The sequence below is a fragment of the Callospermophilus lateralis genome, chromosome 7, assembly GCF_048772815.1.
Source record: "Callospermophilus lateralis isolate mCalLat2 chromosome 7, mCalLat2.hap1, whole genome shotgun sequence".
Lineage (NCBI taxonomy): Eukaryota > Metazoa > Chordata > Mammalia > Rodentia > Sciuridae > Callospermophilus > Callospermophilus lateralis.
This window is the reverse complement of record NC_135311.1, coordinates 112,788,087-112,814,410: the sequence shown is the minus strand read 5'-3', so window position 1 is coordinate 112,814,410 and position 26,324 is coordinate 112,788,087. Positions and strand designations below refer to the sequence as shown.

Genomic DNA, 26,324 nt, shown 5'->3' with positions numbered 1-26,324 from the left:
GGTTTCTGCTCTAGGCCCTTTTTCATTTCTACACTCAATCATCTATAGCCATGGCTTCAATTGAACATCTGTGACATAAAACTCTTAATCTCCAACTCAGATTTTTTCTCCTCAGTTCCTAACATATTTTTCCAATTTTCAAGTAGACATCTCCAGAAACCCCTCAAATTCAACATGTTTAAAACTAAACTTAATCTTAATGACCAATGTGATCGTCTTCAAAGTTACCTCTTCTCAGTTTGAATACATTATTATTCACATAAATGCTCCCATCAGAAACCTGTAAGGCATTCCTTCTTCCTTACCATCTAAAATAGATCCATCCAAAATCTCATTAATCTCTTAGATCTACTTATTTTACTCCTACTTAATTTACTTCCTAATTGCTGTCCCACTTCCTCTCTCTTCCCCTCTTCTGGCACTATCCACCTTGCAGGCTTTGCAAGGTATTGTATTTTCTTCGCAATACAATTTTGATGCTATTTCCTCACTTAGAACCTTTCAGTGATTTCCCACTGCACTGGGATAAAATTCCAAATTCTTAAGCCTCCAAAGACCTTACGTTGTTGTCTTCATCCATCCATTTCAATGTTTGCTCTCATTTTAGGCCTTCCTTAAATTGTTACATCTGCAAAGATTACTGCTCTTCGCCTTATTTCTCCTCTTTAGCTAAATAAATCCACTCAATTTTCAACCAGCTCTTGGTCTAAACATCAGTTTCTTCTGGGGAACCAACTCTGACATTGAGAGGCTATGAAAAATCTCACTGTGATTTCTTCTTCTTCTTCTTCTTCTTTTTTTTTTTTTTTTTTTTTTTTGAGGAAGGTGGTAATAGTGCCATAAACATGCTAGAAAAGCGCTCTACCCCAGCTACGCTATGTTATGCCATGCCATACCTTGCCATCCTACTCTATGCTGAGACAGTATCTCACTAAATTGCCCAGGTTGGCCTCAAACTTGTGATTCTCCTGCCTCAAGTCTCTCAAATAGCTGGGATTATAGGCATGTGTTACAACGCCCAGCTTGCAATAAACTTTTTTTAATCATCCTGAATTTTTCATCACACTTGCAATAGTTTGTTTAATGAGGTTCATCCTCTATGTTATATTCTCTGCCAAATGTAAATAGGTTACATGAAATTGGGACCTTGTATAGCACTGTACCACTAAGCCACACCTCTAGTCCCACAAAAGCATATTTAGAAAATGAAAACACCCAGAGATGCAAAAGCCAGAATATCTGTGTACACACACACACACACACACACACACACCCATTAAAGATTACTTCAAACCTCACAACTTGGGTAGTCTCTATCTCTAACAGCCCCAAGAAAAGAAGTCAGGAGAGTAGAGATTAGAATGATCAAGGTTAGACTGGAGAAAATTTGCTGAGGTTAAATAATATATACATATATATTTTTTTAAAGACACACTGCTTGGCTTTGAAAATTTCATCTCCAAAAGTAGCTTCGTAAAAAACTGGAGATGCATTTTAATGCAGATTCCTAGGCTTCATTCAAAGCAACTGACTAAAAATCCCTGGAGTTGTGGCCCATGAATCTGAATTTTAAAACTTTAAATATTTCATTCTAACTGAAATATATTTTAAATTTGGGCTTAAGCTGGTACCTCCAATCCAATCAACCATTATATGTCTACCTATCTCTACTCCCACTGTGAGTGTCCTAGTTCATCCCCCCAAAATTAACAAATATACTCCTCTGTTCTACCCTACTATGCATATAAAATAGTTCCAGTATTGCTTCCAACTTTCTAACTTCTTCCTTCCTAACTTCTTTTCTTAGGGTTATTGGAGGTAAACAATGCCTCCAGTGAAGTACTACTATCAAACACATATCTGCTAACTTCATTTCTCGATAATTCCTTCTGACCTTAGAATGTCCCATGAAGGCATATAATCAGAATATTCTGGTCAGCCAGCCACAGAGGCGCACACCTAAAAGCTCAAGAGACTCAGGAGGCTACGGCAGGAAGATTGCAAATCAAGACCAGCCTCAGCAACTTAGTGAGGTCCTGTCTCAGGATGAAATTTAAAAGGGGGTGGGGGCAATGTAGTTCAGAGGTAGAACACACCTGGTTCAATCCTAGTACTGAAAAAAGAGAAAAAGAATGCTCTAGTCAAAAGTTTCTTCAATTTTTTTTATCTGATTATGTTATCTGATTATGCTACTAATTTGTTCAGTTTTAGGGTCTCTTTTTCCATCTCTTTTTATTAACATACAAAACATTTAAATAGTTCAAAAGTCAAAATTGTTATTATATTCAAAATCTTATTCCTTTCTCTATTCCTTCCACTTCAGTTGAATCCATTCCCTATATATAATATTTATCACAGTTCTGATTTATATTCCTAAATTTCTTTTATATAACAATGAGCAAATGTATAATGTACTATTTCTTCTCTCCTCCAAAGAAAAGTTACACCCCCACACACTACTTTTGTATTTTTTCTTTTAATTACTCCAAACTTTAAAAACTTAATAGGTTAACTTTTCCCAGTAAGGTGAGACAATTTTAACTCCTTTCCTCCAGTTCAGATTACAGAATCATTCATTATGAAATATTCAAAGAGTTATTTTTAATAATGCAATCTGCCCTAAAAAAAAATGAAACGGAGTTTTAACCAAATATTAAAACTCTTGAGTCCTTTCTAGTGAACATGGAAGCATTTTCTCCTCTAGGTGAACTGACTCTACATTTTTTGAAAGGTGGTGACAGTCACTTTAATCTGTCTCTTACCCTATCTTCAATCAGTATAAACTATCTTCCATTTCCCCTTATCTATCTCCTCCACACCTAAAGAGGAAGTAGTAGGCAGATTATAAGAGTATGAAACTGAGGTCAGACACATTAATGAGAAATATAATCAAACTTTATATGCTTAATTCCCTAAAATTTAGACCAAGTTATTCAGGTGGCATTCATATATGCATAAGCTCTCAATATTCTAGCTCATCCTGAAAAGGGCACCCCTATAGCCAAGTGTTTCCTACGAGTTCTTTTTTTTTTTTCTTTAAATATTTTTAGCTGCAGGTGGATACAACATTTATTTATTTGTTTATTTATTTATTTAATGTGTGCTGAGAATCGAACCCAGTGGGTCACACGTGCTAGGCAAGCACTCTACCACTGACCCACAATCCCAGCCCTCCTAAGAATTCTTAAAAATACCCTTCTTCAAACACAGCTCAATTTTCCCTTCCCCCAATAGCTTTCTAATAACTGCCTCTTCCTTTTACTCTCACAGCATTTGTTCTTTGTACATTCACTTTAAAGCCTCATCCTACTCCCCATAAACTCTTTTAGTTGTAACCTTCAGTCACATGTAAAATGGATATGTTTATGGCTTACACATAGGTGTGCCCAATTAGTCAACTATTTATAGCACTGTACTCCACATTTCTCTATTAAAGAGCTTTTTATGCAACATCATAATTACGTGTGTGCATGCGCACATGTGCGTATCTTCTTCATCCAATAAAGTTTATAAACACCCTTAGCGGACCTGTGCTAGGCTTCTTAATTTTGCCAAAGCCTTAGAATACTACTTCACAAGAGTACATAGCAAATAAATCCTTTCCAAATTAATGAGTGAAGGATTATAAATTAGCTAGGATTATAAATTAGGGTATTATCTAGATTAGAGATTCCAAATTAGTGGTCCATAGGCTCAACACAGACAAGGGACTTATATTTGTACTGCAGAGGACTTAACAAAGAAGGAATTGATTGGGAACATTTAAAAATGGGAAAACCACGCACAAAAATACAGATTTATTGCTTTTCTTGGGGAGAAGAGAACTGAAATATCTACTTTGTGTCCTAAAGACCACAAGTAACTAGAAAACAGCTGTTCCTTTTACATTAGATATGCACTCTTCAGGTGATAGATTTTTACTTTGTTCATTTATGCCACTTGACTGTTATCTGCTGGCATTTAGGTCAACAACCACTGAAAAAAACCCATGAATCCCTAATGGATGTCTTATTCAAATTTTGGCCATTTCTACTCCCTGGCAATGATGTTTTTCTATCATCAAATGGGTTTATCAAAATCTCCTCTTTTCCTTATCCCAAATCTTTAAAAAAAAAAAAAAAAAAAAAAAAAGAATCTACAGCATCCCTGTGACAAAAACAAAACAGAGTTTAGATTGATGCCTTACTTAAACTGATGGCTTGCTTAGATTGATACCTTGATTCTTAGGTCAAATTTTATCATGTATTTCCTCCACTAAAATATTCTGTTAGAGTGAATTCTATTCAAACGACTACTAACAAATCACTTTTCATACTGAGAACCAGTGGCAAATTAAATTCAATAAATATTTGTGTAGTTTTTGCAAAATCATAGGTCCTGGGTACTAATTAAAAACATATGCAATGAAATTGTCAAATCTACAAAGTCTGGTACCAAATCTTGTCTCTATCATTCTCTAGTCAAGAACTCTGCAAAGTTACTTAATTTCTCAAAGTCTTTTTTAAAAATTTTCTTATATTCGGGGCTGGGGATGTGGCTCAAGTGGTAGCGCGCTCGCCTGGCATGCGTGCGGCCTGGGTTCGATTCTCAGCACCACGTACAAACAAAGATGTTGTGTCCGCCGATAACTAAAAAATAAATATTAAAAAAATTCTTTAAAAAAAAATTTTTTTCTTATATTCAAAATTTGAACAACAGTAAAGTGAAAAGACAAAGGTTTTGAAGCAGAAAGACTTATGAGAAACTCTAGAACAGCTATCATTCAGTGGAGACATAAAACCCATAAACCGCTGCCACACTACCATACAGCAGACAACTGGATAATTTCTGTGTAAGAAAATGAATAAAACGTGCAGAGACAAAGGAAGTAAATTAAATTATTTGCTGTATAACACAAATTAGCTAAGAAACTAATGTGATGATACACCAAAATGCTCCTTAAAGAAGTGGTTAATTCTAGGGCTGGGGAAGAAAGATTCATGAAGATCCTGAAGCATCTATTTGGTGGTGATTCTAAAAAGGAAGAAAGTGCTAAATAAACAAAAAGAATGGGGCCAACCTTTAAGAATTCCCAATAGCCAAAGCTGCACACACACACACACAAATAAATAAATAAATAGCTATAAGTGCACAGTATTATAAATAAATGAGTTAACAAGTAAATAGGAGAAGGAAAAAGAATAATTCTTTCTTACTGAAAATATCAATTAACAAATGTAGAAGAAAATGAGGAAAAGAGGAAATCCCCACCAGGAAACAGTAAAAATTGCAGCAGTTATTACCTACCAATGAATGCTTAAATGAATGGGAAAAGGTTTATAAAGAAAGAGTATCTGCATACCCTCAAAGTATTTACAAAGTGGTAAATAGTAGTTTTATAATGAAGAAACCTGGCAGATATCACTTGAACCAGAGAATCATTAATGTTGTTAACAATAGTAGGACAGACTGACATCATCCAATACTCTCTTATGCAGAAAAGGACACATTACCTCTTCATTATTCTTCCCCCAAATACAATACAACCATCTAATTATGAGAAAATATCAGACAAATCTACACTGAGGGAAATTCTACAAAATATTTGACAAGAGCTCTTCAAAAATATTCATGTCATAAAAGACAAAAAAGATTGAGAAACCTTTACAAATTGGAGGACACTGAGAAGACATGGTGAATAAATACAATGTAGGATTCTAGACAGGATCCTGAAATATAAAAGGGCATTAGTGGGAAAACTGATGAAATCCTAATAGGGCCTATAATCTACTCAGTACTTAGCAGTACTATCTGGTCAAGAGTATTGTAGCAACATTAATTTCTTAATTTTGATAACTATACTATAATTATGTAAAATGTTAACATTACAAGAAGTTAATGAAGTATATAGGGGAACCTTCTGTACTTCTGTAACTCATACATAAATCTAAAATTCTATCAAACTAAAGACTTTTTTTAAAAAGCTGGGGATAATGAATACACTATTATTTACAGTACTATGATGTTTTTACATTAGTTTTTACATCAATTTACCTAAACTGTAAGTATTTTTCCCACTGAATGCTACAGTCTCAACACTCTTTATGCTACATAAACACAGTAACATAATAAAGCTCTAACAATTTGTCAAAAATAAATTTATCCACCTAAATTTAAATTTTCTAACATCTTAAAAATGACTAGCAATCATCTTCAGCTTCAATTATATGAGCTTCCACAAAGCTTCATTTTCAACAGCTGTCAACACTATTATCATTGCTTATTGCATAAAAGTACATTTAAGTAAAATACTTACCTTCCAACCACTGCCAGCCTCTCTATAATATGGAAAGTTATCACAAATCCACTGGTAAATCTCACTTAAAGTCATTTTCTTTTTGGGAGAGCTATTGATTGCAAATGTAATGAGGCTGGCATAACTGTATGGAGGTTTCCCATCTTTGTGCTGTTGGACTTCTTCCTGGTCCAGAGTTGTATTTGGGTCAAGGAGTGCATTCTTCTTAGAAATTCCTGTTCCATGTGCATTTTGTGTAGCATCAGATTTTTGGATGGCTGCTCTCATGGTGAGCTGTGGTAACCAGTCCATAGATGTTAGGCTGCTCTCCAGTTCAGATGTCATCCTGAAGGTAAATAGACTCCTTAGTCAATATCAAGGAAAGAACCCCTGCTTCTCAAAATAATCCAATATTCACAAATCTAGGAGTTCCAAAGTGAGGGAAAGCCTGAGTTAAATCTAGAGGAAAAAGATTGAGTACGTTAATTACCAAATCAAATATTAAGGGATCAACATTTCCAATCTTTTTTCTTACTTTTTTCCTCTCCAAAACATATAATACACTTGTTTTAAAGTGTTTAAAATACAAAACGATATATACAGACCAAGTGATGTTGATGCTGATCTTTCTTTAAAAAAATAATGTCTGCTACTTTAACAGGGCAACAGAATCTTGGTATGAGAAGCTTCCATCTACAGCCCAGCTTTCTACACACCAAAACACTGCATGCCCTTAAAAAATTTGAAATGGTAAATCTGTACAATTTCTTTTGTACAAATTTTTAGAGAGTTATACAAACAAAGGAATGCCAAAAATAGAGTGAAGAGATCAAAGAAGTAACTGAGAAATACACACAGGAATTTGAATGGAGGAAAGAGGGCAGAGTTGAGCAGGTGGGAGGCAGGAAAAGTAAAGCTGGGTAGGCAAGAACAGCAAGGAGACAAGCTAGCTGGGGGAGTGTACTAAAAAGAGGAATGCAAAGTCAAGGACACTGATGAGTAGGAGAAAAAGAAGATAAGCAGTATCAGGCAGTTATTAAAAAAAAGAACAAGTCAAGAAACCAGCTTGTAAAAACTAACTGAAGTTAGTTAGGGAGTATAGGATATAAGAGACTAAATCACATAAATGGCCAGCAAAAAAAAAAAAAAAAAGGCATTCCAAGCTCAAAGCCAGCCTGGACAAATGTCCAGTGATTTGGATTCTAATACATTCATTCCAAGGCTAATATATTCACACCATTACCCCTCAAAGAAACAAAACGCAGTCTGCCAGGTTGACACATATTCTACAAAATTCTTTCCTTACTCTCCTAAGAGCTAAAGATGAAAATACAGAAAGGAAGCTTGACACCTCACACTGAAATTGTTAACTTTCAACAGAACATACACAAGTCCTTCTATTCTATTATCAAATTCAGGAACAATGACCCTGACAATAAAAAAAGAAGTGAAAAAGAAAGACTTCTAGGGAGGGAGGGAGGGAGGAAGAGAGGGAGGAAGGGAGGGAAAAGAAAAAAAAAAGAAAGAGGAAAAGAAAAGAAAATTAAAGTACCTCAGTCAAAAAAAACAAAAACATTTGGGGCTCAATGGTATAGAGACTGCCTAGCATGGATAAGGCCAGTCTGGGTTTAATCCCCAGCACTGCCCCCCCCAAAAAAAAACCAACAACAACAACAATAAACTGTGGCTAAGAAAATCCCATATACACCTCTCATCCCAAATGGCTCCTAGCAAAAGCAAACTGGGGTACTGTACATAGAATCTGAACTTCTAGGAAGCAACATAGAATAGATAAAGACCACAGTTTGGGAGACAGTAAAACTAGAATTCAAGTACTGGTTTCAACAGTGACTAACTGTGGGACCATAAAAATGTTAATCATATCTAAACCTCAGCTTCCTCATCAATAATAGTACCTACAGTTTAAATATTACTTTGAAAATTAAATGTGATAACATATTTACAGAGAAAATATTCAGTAAGTGTTATTAGTAATATTAGTCTAAGACTACCTTAGGAGGGTAGTAATATACTATTAAGTAAACCAGATTAAGCAATAGCAATTATAAATCAAGAAACAGTTATGAGGAGTCTACCTGCATTGCCAGTCAAGAGTCCTACTGTACTCTTGTTTTTCTGATATTTTGGTCCAGTTTTGCCCTTTCTCAAATTCTCTCTTCTCTATTGTATGGACTTCTTTGAAACCTGAATTTTAAATTTCCCTAAATAGTACTTCAAGTATCTTTAAAAAAAAAAAAAAAAAAAAAAAAGACTTATCATCTTATTGTATAACATCAACCAGAAATGCTTGTTCCCAGCATGAGGCAAGTTATAAGGACTAAGAATAAGGAGACAGGATAACTTAGAAATCACACTATGTCAAAAGAATGTTTCTAATCCCTTCAATTATAAGATGAAAAACTAAATTCCAATGAAGCTAAAGGCTCATTTAATTTCACTTAGGTAATTAACGGGAGAATTAAAACCAAAGTCCAGATCTCCTGATGCTCAATTCAGAGTTCATTTTGTTTTAGGGGTACTGCAGATTGAACCCAGGGCCTCACGCATGCTAGGCAAGTGCTCTACCATTGAGCTACTTCTCTAGCCCCGAAGTTTTGGGATTTTGTTTTGTTTTCGTTTTAAGTGCTGGGGATTGAACCAGGGCCTTGTAGGTGCTAGGTATGTGCCAAGTGCTCTGAAACTAAGTTACATGCCCACCCCAAATCAGAGTTTTTCCTACCATATCTCTTCTGTAAAATAAGAATGATAATTAAGACAGTACCTAACTGATATAAAGTATTTAGAACAATGCCAGGCAAACAGTAAGCATTTAATAAACATTAGTTCCTGTTGGTGGTGGTGATAATAGTAGTTGCTGTCATTATTCATATTTCATTCAATAAACATTGGCTATTACTATATAATGATGTCATCCTATTTGCCTCAATCAAGTCTCTACTGCATAGAGCTTTATTTTTTGAAATTCATAAAGCAGTCAGCTTTGTGCATTTTCAAAGTTAATATAAAAGCATGTTCTAAATTGAGACATAATTAGTGCAGATAGCCCCTACTGAAAATCATCTTTACCTTCTGTTCCCTTCTACCAGTACCAGTAATGAGACTTGATGGCTCTTAATAATGTAAAAACAAACACATACACAAAGAGGAACATGATAAAATTCCTGTCCTCCAGGAACTTATAGTCCAATTAGGAAGGTCAGACATAAGAAAGAACTCAATGAAAGAGCAAGGCTAACCTCTGGATGCTGTAAAGGTTTACAAAAGGGAGAGAACAATGCAGACAATAGCCTTGAAAGAGAGAAGAAAGAATTTCAGATAAGCTGTGAAGAAAAGTTAAGGTCTAAATAGCCTGGAAAGAAAAAGTCCCTAGTCTTCAAAGATGTTCCATATTAAGAATTAATCTGTTGTGCTTATATTTATCAGTTCTGCTAGAACAAATTTTAAATATACTATAAAATATGTCTCAAGTTTAAATTGAAAAAGTGGATCTTCTGTTTTGTTTGTGATTTACTGAATTTTACATATTGTTAGTAATGAGACCAAAAGTGCCTGTGTTGTTAGTACTGAGGGTGAAGCAAGAACACAATAATCATTAGACTTAGCCAGGTCACTTTAGCAAGAAACCTATTAGTGGAATGGTGATGACAGAAGTCCACTTGTATAAGAGAACAGATGGTGGTAAATTTAAAAACAGCATAGGAAGCTCTGAGGAATCTGGTTATGGAAATCTGGTTAAGAAATGTCAGGTCCTCATTACCTCACCTCATTCCAAAAGCTTCCTACTGGCCTCCTAGATTCACAATCCCCTCCCTGCTAATAACCTCAAGTCCATACACACACTCCAAGAAAAACCTATCCTGACTTTCAATGTCTCTCTCTCTCCCAACTAAACCTAAACTGATTTTCAACTACATTAGACATTTTGGCCTTTCTCTAAATTGCTAGAGCAATTATAACTTAATTGGGCATTGAACATGCTGCTTCATATGCACAGTTGTATCATATTTCTAAACTTTCTAGCCTCACCCATCTCACCACCTCCTACTGAAGATGGTGACCAAACACTAGTACTTCTGATGCTACTTGTAACATGCCAAGTACAAATTATCTAAAAAACAATAGTGATTAGATAAGGAGTAAGAGCCATCTTTTCCTGTTGTTTTGTTTTGTTTTTTAATACCAGGGATTGAACCCAGGAGACTTCTTTTCTGAAATGCCTTTTCCATCTCACTTTATATGAGTAGCTTCTACTTTTCCTTCAAGAATCAGACCAAACATCTCCCTCTCCCAATACAGAAAGTGTGGTTAATCCCCTCTTCCCAATCTTTATCTTCCTAAAATTAATGAAATCTTGGTCCTATAGTAGCATATAAATATCTCTAGCACAGAAGTTATAAAGTCCTATAATTTGAACCTTTCAAAGTTGCACTATAAAAAATTATAATTATCATCAATGAGACTGTCAGCTCCTGAAAGTAAGAACTTTCATGATTAAAATAATGACCATCCAAAGGTGCACTCCCCAAAGACCATAACAGCTGTATGAGCCAAAACACTTGTTAGGGGCTAAAACATCTGTTAGAATCAAAAAAGAAAACGTGAACAAGAGAACTTAATAGCATAAGGGAAGGATATTCACAGGATCAAAATCCTAAAAAAGCATAATGCAGAACACATAATGACAGGCAACATTACACAGGACCAGAAAGTTATGTTGGAATAGCAGAGAAAATAAGAGCAGAGTTACTTGTGGGAGAAATCAAGTATGGAGAGTCTATAGTGAAAGTTCTTAAATCTATGATGATATCTGTCACTAAAAGAACTTCCATAAGGAATTTCCTTTACATAAAGTTAAAGGGTAAGAATCATCAAGATATAACAACTCAAACCTAAGTCATGAAATGAGAGTAAATAAAGGGGCTCTAATCCCACTTTGTTAAACACTACCACTGATAAAATCCCACACACAAACTTTTTAGTTACTTTTATCGCAATGTTCTGGTATCAACCCTGCAATCTTCCTAATTCCCAAGAAGTAGTAAAGGCTTACTCAGAAAAGTTTTCAAGTTCCAACAGTATCAAAAGGGTGGAGAAAGACAGAGATATTGTAGCCCTTCACAGAATAAGAGGAAAACACCAGAGACAATAAAAGGAATAATAATAATGAGGGTAATGACGTTGTGGCCCAAATATTACTAAATCTTCCCACTCCATTCCTGGCATTCAGCATTTCATCTTAAGACGTGGCAACATATGGAAAAGTAAGCAACTAAGAACTCTGAAGAAATCCTGCAATTACAATAGCAGTGATTATTATATACTTCTGATCATATGCATCTCTGGGGGTCATTATGTGCTATCACTTTATTTACAGAATTTCAGCACCAAAAGCAACTAGAATCAGAGGCTGTAGCAAGGACCACTAACTGCCATCTAATATATCAATTTTACGTTCATCCTTAGGAGTACAACCCATTTTATTCAAGATGGCATTGCACCCTTTTGCCCTTCTTGCTTGATGGAATGTAAATATAATAACTACTGGTCCACCAGCCATTTTGAATCATTAGGTAATCTTGAGAACTGAAGCCACACACTTAGGATATAGAAATAGAGAGAAAGAATCTGGGTCCCTGATTTTTCTGTGTGTGAAACTGCCATCCCAGCTCTGGAAAGCTTACCTTTCAGACTTTTTGTGTATCTACCAGCAGGTGCATGATTTGGGGATAGGGCAGTGGAGCAATACAAGTAACAAAACCTAAAATAAGCCACTATCCTAAAGAGGAGTTAACAAGTTAATGAATTCTGATACTCCAGGTTGGAAAACTGGTGGCACAGGATTAAGCTGACTGTCACCTGTGGAATTAGAAAGGCAAAACCACAGGCCAACTAAGGTTATAGCAAAGAGATATGTAGGAAAAATTTAGAATGTGTTGCCTCCTTCTTGTCACTTAAAGCAAACTTCTAAAAGAGAAATAAACTTTCATTAGTTCAAGCAAAGATAGAGAAAATACAGGTGTCCTTACTAAAGAAGGTACTCCCTGCCCATAGTCTGCAATTTAAGCCAAGAGTCTTATAATTTGAAGCCTTACAAGGCTAAATAAACACAAACTGCTCCTTAAGTCCAAAATGAAGTAGTTAACTGTACATACACAACTGCAGCTTTAGGAAAAAAGAATAACGCCTTGCCCTACAAAGACAATGCTGTATGAGTTGTCTTTCCACCTCAAGATTATTGATCCAAATGTCCTCACCATAGCCACCCTTCCCCTCCAGAGCTAAAGAGGTCCATGAAGAATTTAATGGAGGAAAACATAGTCTTTATTTTTACTAACTTATAACTGAAATTTAGCACTTCCTTTAATTATGAAATAATGTATCACAGTAGCATCAACAGTACTTGTGACTTTGCCACCAATAAAAATCATGAATATATTTATAACAAATGTTGCAGAAATCTCAAAAGTTTTATTTCAATTCAGCAACTATTTCAAAATTATGCCACTTTCTTAAGACTTGACACTGGATCTTTTGTTTAATGTGATAATTTAAAAGAACATATATTACCATGACATAAAGTTAATATTTTGATTATTAATCAAAGTTAATATTTGATTATTTTGTATATCAACATAATATACAAAATTGGTTTCCTTTGTAATCTTAACCTTTTTTTAATTTTTTTTTCAATATTTATTTTTTAGTTATTGGCGGACACAACATCTTCGTTTGTATGTGGTGCTGAGGATCGAACCCGGGCCGCACGCATGCCAGGCGAGCGCGCTACCGCTTGAGCCACATCCCCAGCCCAACCTTTTTTTATTTTAAATAAACTGTGAACATCATTCTAAGAAAGAGCCATAAGCTTTATATACTATTGAAGAGGTTCCCTTGCCCCAAATAAGAAATTCCTGAAGTAAAAACAGCACAAAGGGCAGAGTCTTCACTAAAAAATTTTGGCTCGCCAGTTGAATTCTAAGCAGAGTTATACCAGACCTTTAAAGAACTAACCCCAATTACTCCAGGAAATTAAAAGGGAAGAAACACTCCCAAACATATTTAATGAAGTCAGTATTACCCTGATACCAAAACCAGACAAAGACCCACCTAGGAAAGAAAACTACAGACCAATATCTCCTTAATGAACATAGATACCAAAATCCTTAATAATAATATTTTAGCAAACCGCATTCAAAAACATATTACGAAGATAATACATCATGATCGACTGGACTTCATCCCAGGGATGCAAGGCTGGTTCAACATATGCAAATCAATAAATGTAATTCACCACCTAAATAAGAACAAGAATCATATAATTGTTTCAAAGGATGCAGAAAAGACTTCTGATAAAATAAAGCAACCATTCATGTTAAAAACACTGGAGAAACTGAGATAGAAGGAACTTACCTCAACATTAGAAAGGCTATATTTGACAAATCCATAGCCAACATCATACTGAATGGAGAAAAACTGAAAGCTCTTCCTCTACAATCAGGAAGAAGATAAGAATATGTCCACTCTCATTACTTCTATTCAATCTAGTTCTTGAAATTCTAGCCGGGACAATCAGGCATGAGAAGGAAATTAAAGAGATACGAATTGGAAAAGAAGTCAATCTATCATATTACTATTTGCTGATGACATGACCCTGTATCTAACAAGAACTAAAAAATTCCACCAGGAGACTTCTAGAGCTAATAAACATATTTAGCAAAGTAGCAGGATAAAGATCAACACTCATAAATCAACAGTTTTTCTATATTCCAACAGTGATTCAGTGGAGAAAGAATCAGGAAAATCATCCCCTTCACAATGGCCTCCAAAAAATAAAGTACCTGATAATTAACCTAACCAAAAAGATGAAAGAACTCGCCTATGAATCGTATAAAACACTGGAGAAAGAATCTGAAGAGGACTTTAGAAGATGGAAAGACACTCTGTTCTTGAATAGGCAGAATTCATATAAATTCCTTTTCTTTTTTGCTTAAAATATGCAATACTGATTTCTTTTATTTTCAATAACACAAAGCCTGACTAAAATAAACTTACTAAATCAAATAAGTTTTTCTAGTTTTCAGTATTATTTTATTCTATGTGCACTGTTAGCAAGCAGAGGTTATTTACTCCACCAGTATATTCAGTGATGCTTTTTATTCCCTATCACTTCTGGTATCATTTTCCCCACATGTATAAACAACTCGAATTTCCCTACCATCTCCCCTTTAGTAATATTTTTTTTCAATTTTTATACAATGTATTTTAAAATTAAATAAGTGGTTTTCTATCACTTTTTTCCCTCAGTTTCCTGCATGGGTTTTGTTTTGTTTTGTTTTGTTTGGAGTGGGGGTGGCCCCAATTAAACTGGATGTTTGTTTGGCAGTTTTTTTTTTTTTATTTTGTTAATCCTCAAACTACAATAATACTGACAGCTGACAGGCAGAAGAGTTTAATGGTTAAAAACATGGGTACTAGAACAAGATCTATATATAAATCCTAGATCTATCCCCAATTAGCTGAATGTTCTTGAGCTGCTTAAATTTACCTCTGTTTCTCATTTGTTAAATGAAAGAAATAATGGTACTGACCTCAAAGAATTATGGGGGGATTTTATTTTAACACATATAAAGTACTTCAATAGGTCTGGGCTCAGTGGTAGAGAACTTCCCTAATATGCACCAGGTCCTGGGTTGGCTACTAAGAACCATTGGGGTTGAAAAAACGTGCTTAAATAATGTCTAGCCTGATAAAAGTAGTATGAATACCATAAATGTTAGCTATCAAAGTCACTATTCAGTTACAAAAGAAAACTTTATAAAGGGTCCTTAAGTTAATAAACAGTTAATAGCACTCCTTAGTATCTTTTCAGAAATCAAGGCTCCAAGGACATTAGCTACTTAGAGCAAAGATTATATTTAGAATAATCTAGACAAGCTCTGTCCAATAGAACTTCCTATGACAATGGAAAGGATTGTGTATTCTCCGATATAATAAGCCACTAGTCATGGGTAGCTAGTAAAATGTGAATGGTGTTGAACGAGAAACTGAATTTTTAATAAGGCAAGTAGCCATCATAACAGAGAAACTTTAAAAGATAACTCAAGAAAAGTTCTAAGCACTTTGTGTGTGTATGGTCCCAGGAACTGAACCCAGGGACATTCTACAACTAAGCTACATCCCAGTCCTTTTTATTTTTTATTTTGAAACACGTTCTCACTAAATTGCCTAAGCAGGCCTCAAACTTGCAATTCTCCTGCCTCACTCTTCTGAGTAGCTGGAATTAAAGGCATGTACCACCCTATCTGGCCTCAAAGTGTATTTAAAAATGATTTCTGTAATGATCAAATTAGCAGGCTTTCTTATTATCTTTCTTTTTTTAAGTACTACCAAGTTTACTGGAAGTCTATCATTAATGTATACAAAGTAGCTAATCCAGATTTTATTTTCGTTTTTTCTTTTTAATTGCTTTTATTTTTTAAATACATGACAGCGGAATGCATCATAATTCTTATTACACATATAGAATTCTTATTACACGTACAATTTTTCATATCTTTGTTTGTATTTAAAGTATGTTCACACCAATTCATGTCTTCATAGATGTACTTTGGATAACGATGTCCATCACATTCTTAACCATCATTGCTAACCCCCTGCCCCCTCCCTTTCCCTCCCACCCCTATGCCCTAACTAGAGTTTGTCTATTTCTCACATGCTTCCTCTCTCTACCCCACTATGAGTCAGTCACCTTATATCAGAGAAAACATTCGGCTTTTTTGGGGGGGCGGGGGGGGGATTGGCTAAATTCACTTAGCATTATCTTCTCCAACTACATCCATTTACTTGCAAATGCCATGATTTTACTCTCTTTCATTGCTGATAATATTCCATTGTGTATATATGCCACATTTTTTTTTTATTCATTCATCTACTGAAGGGCATCTAGGTTGGTTCCACAGTTAAGCTATTGTGAATTGTGCTGCTATAAACATGGATGTGGCTGTGTCCCTGTAGAATGCTGTTTTTAAGTCCTCTGAGTATAGACCAAGGAGAGTAACAGCTGGGACAAATTGTGGTTCCATTCCCAATTTTCCAAGAAATCTCCATACTGTTTCCAGAGTGATTATACCAATTTACAGTCCCACCAGCAGTATATGAGTGTACCTTTTCCCCCATATCCTCGCCAACACTTACTGTTGTTTTTATGCATAATAGCTGCCATTCTGACTGGAGTGAGACGAAATCTTAGAGTGGTTTTGATTTGCATATGTGTGTGTGTGTGTATATATATATTATAAAATAAATAAATAATAATAAATATCACATGATGATAAAGGGCTTTTTCTGCCAGTGTGTGGAACAGACCTAAAAGCATAAAATTTTAATTATATTAACTACAAATACAATAAACAGGTAATATTATATGTCAGCAACATCCTTAGCCTCAGTGGCAAATCTGAACATTTGGCAGGATTCTAGAATGTAAGAATTTAGGATGAAGAAGAAATAGGAGATAAAGAAATCCTCTTCTTCTCCATGTTCTTGAGCTGATAGCAAAGGATACAAATCTGTCCCATCTTATTCTAAAAATGATGAGTCCTTTTTCTTTCTACTATTGGAAAATGAAAAAGTGCAGAAAAAAATGCCAGATATCTTATGTATATATTTAATCCCATGAATCCTACCATTTAAGTAAAGTTAACAACCCTATTAGAACAAAATTAGAAAAAGTAATTTGCCCAAGATTACATGGCTAATTTTTATCAGACAGAGAACTGAATGTGTATCTATTGGTTTTAAGACTACAAACCAGGGGGCTAGGAGTTGTGGCTCAGCAGTACAGAACTCACCTACCACATGCGAGGCGCTGGGTTCAATCCTCAGCACCACATAAAAATAAATAAATAAAATAAAGACATTGTAATATCAAACTACAACTAAAAAAAAAAATTAAAAAAAAAAGACTACAAACCAGAACTGCTTTGTCAATATCAGCTTCTGAAAATAAAGCAGCAAAAAGCCTTAAAATAAATCTAACCTCTTCTCATCATTCTAAACATCAGGGTCATCAATATCAAAAGGAGGAAAAGAGGAACCAGATGGACAGGAATTCATCTGGGGCACTAACACATAAACTTCTCTGGGAAAGCTCATGCTAAAATATCTTCGTGTTCCTTAGCATACACCAAACATACAAATTAAATCAATAATAACGGGCTTACTTAACGGAGAAGCATAACAAAAAGGAAAATAAGCAAGAAAAATGAATACACACAGAAAAAGACAGAAGAAAGTAATCTCAGATAGAAGGTGATAAATGTCACCAAAAATTACTTTAAGTGCTACTGCAACCCTATGTCCCAAGCTAAATACATTGATGGACCATAAAAAATCAATAGTTCAGAAATGAAGGGCCCATCTTAACAAACCCAAAGAAACATCAAAATTTATTTTGCTTTGACAAAAATCAAATTGTAAAAATAGTGTATTGCGGGGCTGGGGATGTGGCTCAAGCAGTAGTGTGCTCACCTGGCATGTGCGGGGCGCTGGGTTCGATCCTCAGCACCACATAAAATAAAGATATTGTGTCCACCAAAAACTAAAAAAAGATAAATACATATTTAAAAATTCTCTCTCTCTCTTTAAAAAAAAATAGTGTATTGCTACATTATGTGAAAAAAAAAAAAGTAAATCGTGTGATAAACACGTTTATTTGTCCACAGAAGATAAAGCAAATGCTCAAGCACAGTATTTACTCTTATTGAGTCTGTACTTGGAAATAAAATGCAGGTACACGTCAGGATTCCAATCTATCTTATCCAAAAAGAAAGTGCTAATTTTTTAAGATTCTACTGTTTGACAGAAACTGATCCCCATCACTACCTGAACCCTTACCCTTACTATCCAAGATTCCAGAAATGAACAGTTATGAACAACCTGGTATCCTTCATTATACAAACTCTCACCATCTATAAGATATAAACACAATAGACTCAGACTGTAAGGAATTCTTATCTTTTGATTCTTAAAGAAATTTTTAATATAACTTCACACAAGAAAACTTGGTGCTTTTCAAGAACATAAAGGTAATTTCTACCAAAAGTCACATAAACATTGGCTGTAAAACAGAAAATATCTTTTTATATTATCATTCTCAGCAGTCTGCTAGAACAAGTGTTGACAGTTATAAAGTTACTACACCTCAGCTCCAAACTGAAACACCCCTCACCTCATTCTGCTTTGTGATGCTAGAGCTGGGATTCTCTGCAAGAGACACTTCAGCTTTGCTAAATGGCTTCCTACAAAGCTCTACCAAGAAGAGGTACTGAAAACAGATTCAAGCCTAGAAGAGGAGGAAGAGACTTGTACCTTCCTGCCTATTCTATGAGAATCATAAGAGCAATTTCCTAGCAAAGCCTTCTTCATCCCTGAAGCAGCAGTCTTTCTCATAGCAGCACATAAATCTAGCTTGCAGTGTTTCCAATACATGCAGAAACACCAACACTAGCCAGCATCCCCTTCTCAGAGGCCTAGGTCTCAATCTCATAGGTCCCCTCTTCCAAGATCAAACACCAACTGTAGCTATGCAGAAGCTTATTCTTACAGGTCTAAGTCTCAGTTCAACAGGGACTTTATTTCTAAGTCCCCCATCCCCAGCCTTAGAACTCCCTGAGTTCTACGAGTAGTAGTTGGCGCACTGTGTGTCACCTGTCACCCTGTTCCTACCCTGGAATCAAGGACTGAACACAGCGGCACTCTACCACTGAGCTACATCCCAGCCCTTTTTATTTTTTCTTCATATCACTAAGTTGTTGAGGCTAGCTTTGAATATCACTAAGTTGTTGAGGCTTAGCTTTGAATCTGCGATCTTCCTGCCTCAGCCTCCCCAGTAGCTAGAATTATAGGTGGACACCAATGCACCCAGCCTATTGTGTCTATCTTCTTTTTAATATTTATTTTTTAGTTGTTGTTGGACACAATACCTTTATTTATTTGTTTTTATGTGGTGCTGAGGATCGAACCCAGGGCCTCGCATGTGCTAGGTGAGCGCTCCACCACTGAGCCACAACTCCAACCCTGTGTCTATCTTCCTGATACCTAAAAGTTTTATTTTATTCTATTACCTAGTTAACAACTTTATATCTAGTTAAGAATTCTATTAAAGAATCCCTGTTCAAATAAGTGGTATGATTTCTACCTCCCAAAAGAGCTCTGACAGAAGAAAATAGTCTCATTACGTATACAGAATATGATATTGTTACTGCAACTTTAATTATAATGTAATTTTACCTATATCAGCAAGAAGAACAAAGTGTTGATAAGAGCAGTCTGATTAAAATTAAAGAGTATATCTAGCTATTGTTACAAATTTTCTATAAATAATCTTAAATAAATTTACATATAATCTGATATGGTATACAATTATATGATATGAAGATATTTTAAAAGGCTTTCTTTCCAAATTTTCTACACTAAAGTGTTACATTTTTTTAGTTGTAAATGGACACCATATCTTTTTATATATTTATTTTTATGTGGTACTGAGGATTGAACCCAGTGCTTTACATGTTTAAGGCAAGAACTCTACCAATGAGCTACAGCCCCAGCCCTAGAGTATTACTTTTTCATCATAAAGTATAGTGATTTTCAAAATAATCAACACATTCAGATAAAATAAAGATCTAATATAATCTATAAAAGACAATATTTGTTTACCCTAAATATTTAAGGGGACAGAGGTTTTGTTCTGTTTTGTTTTGAGAGAGAGAGAGAATTTTTTAATATTTATTTTTTAGTTTTCAGTGGACACAACATCTTTTATTTTATTTTTATGTGGTGGTGAGGATCGAACCCAGCGCCCCGCGCATGCCAGGCAAGCGGGCTACCACTTAAGCCACATCCCCATCCCCAAGGGAGAGTTTTAATCTATTTACTAACTATCCTAACCCAAAATTTTTAAAAAATACTTCACTATTTTCATCCCACTCCTTGCCTTCACTTACATATACACTGTGCACTCCCATTCATACCTGTGCTTATAAAACCGTACATGCCTACCCATGTTCTCATGTCCAGCCGTATATCCATTTCTTCCCCACCAACTCATGTAATCCCAGTCTTGAGGCTAGCTACTTCATAAGTAAACATGTAATATGCATAATCATATACACAGTAGTATATACAAGAGAGGTAAGGCAAACAAGCAATATTTTTCAGTGGGTGTCTAAGTTACTTTAAGAGTTCTGGTTCTCTTCTTATTTGGGTAATGTAGCTGGTAGAGGGGAAGCATTTCTGGTAATTGTGGAAAAAGTGGATCAGCATTTATTGTGGTTTTAAGTTATCCTGTTTTATCCTCTTCTGCTGCCCCCCCCCAAAAAAAATCAGTCTTTTTATCCTCTTAACTCAAACCAATACTGGCTTCCGCTTAGAAATGCAAATGATAATAGTCTTCTATATATACATCTAAGAATGAAATCCTTTGCTTCAGAGATGAGCCATATAGAATATTACAGAAATGAAAGACATACATAAAGATACAAAATACTGTGACTCAGATGGTATTAGGCATCTTGGTTTAATAATTCTGATTCTACAATATGGTGCACAGGAATTATAGCACAAAGAATAAATTATAAATAACTTAAGTATCTCTTCTCTTTTATCATACTTTCCAGTTCTACTATTTTATCAAGCAAAAAATCCAGACATATATTATTCCTAAACCAATGCCTATATCAGCTTAACCTAAATTAAATATTCAAGTTAAAGGATTAAAATTTTCAGTCAATGGCCTTAATACAGTATTGTTTCAGCATATTCCACTACTAAAATATCTTTAAGGAAATCTAGTTAGTGGAAGATTAAAGTCTACAAAATATCCTGATGTAAATTTATCCAAAGTTTTAAATATTCAAAAATGACTCCTCTCATCATACTAAGGAGAAATCAACAGTAAGTCAAATTAATTCTAGAATAGCTTTAGAAACTAATGAAATTATTTTTTAAATTCTTTTCAGAGCTATATAGGTGGCAGGCATGCGTTAAATAGAAAAAGAATCACTATTATAAGATAAAAAAAAATGCATTCTCATGGAAAGAAATGCCATAATGGCATAACGTTTACCTTCTGAGGAAGAGAATAACAGTCTTTACCTGCTGAAAATTCAAGTACCCAAAAATTAAAGGGCAATTTCACTGTTCATTTTCGTTTGTAGTAGTCTAGAAAACCAGAATCTCTTTCAAATCTAAGGATTCCTTGACTTCAAATTCATGTTTCTAGCAACTTTATATCCCTTCTCTTTCCTCCTGCCCTCCATAATAGGACAATTCCAACTCTCTTGATCACTTAGGCTGTTCAAACCACACTGACCTCTTCAATGTTCCTCAAATACACAGAGCAGACTTCTGCCTTGGCATTTTTTGGAATTTCTCTGCCCAGAATGTTCATCATCCACATACCCAGTATACGGCTCATTCCATCACTCAGGTCTTTATTCAAATGTCACCTTTCAATGAAGCATTCTCTGGCTAACCTGTTTAAATAACATATACTCTATATCTTATTCCTGTTCTCCATTTCAATTTTCTTCTAGCCCTTATTGCTTTTAGTATCTAACAGATTCTTCTACTTATTTTATTAATTATCCCCTCACCAGAATGCATATTCCATGAATATATGTTTTTTACCTATTATATTAGGATAGTGGCTGATTAGATATTAGGTGCTCAATATGCTAAAGGAATAAATGATACAGCTAACTTTGGCAATATCACATGTAACTAGTACAAGCTGTCATCAACACTTTACATTCTAATCTGTAAGATGATTTCAATGAACAAATTAGGTTAAGGTTATTTTTGTAAGTGTCTCAGTTTTCAGAGGCTACTATGAGAGTAGACCATGGATGTCTACACAAACAAAAAAGTCCCATATGTACCTGCTTTATCCATGAATTTCACATAAGCTTTAATTTATATAGAAGGACTTGCTAATTCCAAAAACTACTGAGCAACAACTTAAAAATTCCTGCATTTTTACATTTTACTATTGTAAATGATGGCAATTCAGATATTTACACCATTCCTCAAAAACAAGTTAAAACTAGTATCCTCAGTAATATTTAATCTGTAAAGAAATTAGTTCAAAATTTACTATCTGCTAATTTAAACAGGGAGAAAGGGTAGTTTTTAAAAGAAAAGAAACAACTAAAAAGTACAAAATACATCATTTCATGTATAAGATTATACACTAAATTTACTTAGTTCACTAAACAGACATTAAAAGCAGATACAAATCTCATTACCAAAAAAATCTCTGAAAGCAAAAATATCTCTATACTCAGTCAAATTGTACTACTTGACAAAACAGTAATATTTTATTCTGAGATATACCTTTAAATTCATTGTAATATGCCTTGACTGGTAAAATTTTTTTCAAGTATTGAATATCTCAACAAAGAAAAAGAGCACTTGCCAGGCACAGTGGCTTATGCCTATACCCTAACTGCTTGGAAGGCTAAAGCAGAAGGTTTGCAAGTTCCAAGCCAGCCTCAGCGAAAGCAAAGCCCTAAGCAACTCAGTGATACCCTGTCTCTAAATAAAATACAAAATAGGGCTGGGGATGTGGCTTAGTGGTCGAGTACCCCTGAATTCAATCCCTGGTATCCACCCACTGAAAAAAAAAGAAAAAGAGCACTCACCTTAATGAAGTTACAGATGGACAAGCCTGTCCATACAAACCCATCTGGCCACAAAGAGAATCTAAAAAATAAATAAGAGTTAATTATTACATGTTCCTAAGCATGTTAGAACTATAAATTACACTACAATTCTAATTAAAACATCTGAAAAAAGAAACAGAAGACGAATCACCATTATCAGAACACGAAAATCACATGAACAAAAAATACTACAGATTTATAAAAAGGATTACACTGAGGAAGACACACATACCAGAAATATGACAGAAATAAACACATTAAAACTGTGTGACATGGCTGGGCATGGTGGCACACACCTGTAATCCCAGCATCTCGGGAGGCTATGACAGGAGGATTGCAAGTTCTAAGCCAGCCTCAGCAACGGCTAAACAGCTCAGTGAGACCTTGTCTCTAGATAAAATACAAAACAGAGCTGGGGATGTGACTCAGTGGTTGAGAGCCCCTGAGTTCAATCCCTGGTACACGTACACACACACACCAAACTGTGACATGAGAAGCCTGCTCATAAAATTTAACAAATAGTTATATTTATAGAATAGAGAGAGTGTATCCAAACTGTTTAGGAGAATCCTAAGCATTCCAGAGGGATACCTAAAAGCTATTATAGAGTTGAGCATGCAAGTCTCTACTACACCACATTAATTTATCTCCCCACAATATACACAACTACTCCTCAGTAAAAGCAGTGCTACCATTATTGGTTTTATATATACTGAACTGCACTAAGACTTCATCTGAAGTAACAGTTCCATTGCTTTAAAAAAAAAAAAAGTTAAGAGTAGCACTAGAACAGAAGGAGCTTTAAAATAAGTTCTAGGTTCAAATTCTAACTGTGACTTTTTGAGACCTTGAAGAATTTATACAACCTCACTGAGCTCCAGTTCTTTCAGCTGAAACTTGGAGATAACACCACCTACACATCTTATTTATCATGTGGGTTTGTTGGAATTGGTTTAACTGTATACATACACGTATACTAGACAAGAGGTAAAGACTGTGAGCAACTAAAAAGAGCATGTTTAATAGGAAGGGATCAGCTGCTACTCCCAGTTCTATCTAGCCAAATGTTGCTAGGCAAGAATATTTTAGACCCAGTATTTTAAGAACTTCCAATTTTTCAAAAGAAGAAATTCAAAATATTATTTGAAATATCTTAAATTTTGTTGTCTACATACTAACCTGTCAAACAAAACACTGAATTTTGTTCTAAATTTATAACCTTTGATTCACAGACTGAATGAGTCTCAGCAACTAATTGTCCCTGTATACACTTAAGAGAGACAGATGACAGACACTTCTATTTCTGCTATAATGACAAGATGGATGGATTGGTCTGAAAATAACCAAATAGTTGGATAACGTATTTTTAAACCTTTAAAAAAAAAATCTAAAGCCTGACAGAGAATAAGGTATGAGCTGAAGCCAAAAATTACAAGAAAGAGGGAAACTTGGAAGGTATGCAGAAAAGGAAAAAAAAAAAGCAATTTTCTTTCACCTTTAGGGCATTTTTGGCATATCCTACAAATTCCAACTTGCAATTTTAAGACCTCTTGGGGTGCAAGTCTTACCAAAGAGAACTTTAAGGAATGTTGCTTTTGTACCCTTGGCACTAAGTGTTGGCAAGATGATGGTGCTATTACAGCAATGCAGTGGTGTCTCCCTGATAGTTAACAACCACAAGTTAAACCTCTCCTAGATTTTTAGCTTTAAAAGCTTCATACCTAGAATTTTGTTTAGGGTAGCTGAAGGATAGTAGTATCCCCCACCTGATCCTGACAGAAGCAAATGCAGATTCTAGGGAAACTCATCCTTGCTGTAGGCCTAGAATAAGTCCCACAAGTAAAATTCCAAAATAAATGAATGTGAGTAAATGAACTCACAATCAAAACTCACAAAAATCAGAAATGAGTCACTGATAGCAAGATACAAAGAAACATAAGTTAGTATACTCAAAACCACAAAGATTTCGGATATGGAAATTACTGGACACCTTTCTCTACTATTTTACTTTATAGGCGATTTACCTAGTCCTGTATTTTAATTGCCTATACGCAAATTAATCTCATATTTTTATCTCAGGGAGAAATCTCCTGATATCCAAACATAAATGTTCTCTCTTGAAAATACCAAATTTACCATATCTAAAATGGAACTCATCATTTTCCTTGATATACTTCCTATCCTGACAAAACAGGATAACCTTTTCATCTAAAAATGGCTTTCAGGTTTCTTTTTCTTTTTTTTTTCTTTCAGATTTCTTGCTTAACTTTTTTTGCCCCTTTATTAGAGCAGTACACCCATTTTCAACTTTTGGTTTCTATAGAACAAACTTCTCTAAACACTCCTGGCCTCTTAGCCTACTCTTCTCCAAAGAGGCATCATGGTAGGTAGGCTGACTACACCCAGGAGTTAAGTCTTTCTTTTCTCTCTCCATTCAGGATTCTATAAGGCTGTGATTTTAATATATCTGCTCTGCTGACACAAAACATCCTCTAAGGTAGGCTATCCCATGAGTATAAGAGGCCATGGAGTTAGCCAATTCATTTGGCTATAAAATCTAAGTCACATTCTACAGTATCAGTTTTATCAAAACCAAAAGGGGCTAGGTGTGATGGTGCATATAGTTTCTCAGTGACTTGGTGGCTGAGAAGACAGCCTCAGCAACTTAGTGAGGTCCTAAGCAACTGAGAAAGACACTATCTCAAAATAAAAAAAGAGCTGGAAATATAGTTCAGTGTTTAAGCACCCCTGGGCTCAATAATCAAGAATACTAACAATAAATGTTGGCGAGGATGTGGGAGAAAAAGATTCACTCATACTTTGCTGGTGGGACTGCACATGGAGATTCCTCAGAAAACTTGGAATGAAACCACCATTTGACTGAGTTCTCCTACTCCTTGGCATATACCCAAAGGACTTCAAATCAGCATAATACAGTGATGCCGCCACATCAATGTGTAGAACAGCTCAAGCAACAAAATCTAAGCTATAGAACCAACCTAGGTGCTCTTCAACAGACAGATGAATAAAGAAAATGGGGTGTATATAAACAATGGAATATTACTCGGTTTTAAAAAAGGATGAAATTATGGCATTTGCTGGAAAATGAATGGAACTGGAGATTACCATGCTAAGTGAAATAAGCCAACCCAAAAAAACCAAGGGCCTAATATTCTCTCTTGATAGGTAGATGCTAATAAACAATAAGGGGTGGGGGAGGGATGGGAATAGGAAAGACAATAGAATGAATCAAGACATAACTTTCCTATGTTCATATATGAATATATGACCAGTTAAACTCAACATCA

At 35.1% G+C, this 26,324-nt stretch overlaps 1 protein-coding gene across 2 annotated transcripts in view; it reads right to left on the bottom strand.

The window, feature by feature from the left end:
- Foxj3 (forkhead box J3) overlaps positions 1-26,324 on the bottom strand; it is a 113,834-nt gene that overhangs the window by 68,801 nt on the left and 18,709 nt on the right. For both annotated transcript variants that reach the window (XM_076860628.2, XM_076860629.2), the window contains exons 2-3: positions 22,996-23,056; positions 6,296-6,620 (exon numbers count right to left, since the gene is read on the bottom strand). In XM_076860628.2, coding sequence (XP_076716743.1) covers positions 6,296-6,620; positions 22,996-23,039 — 369 coding nt within the window. In that variant the 5' untranslated portion in view covers positions 23,040-23,056. The remainder of the gene's footprint in view (positions 1-6,295; positions 6,621-22,995; positions 23,057-26,324) is intronic.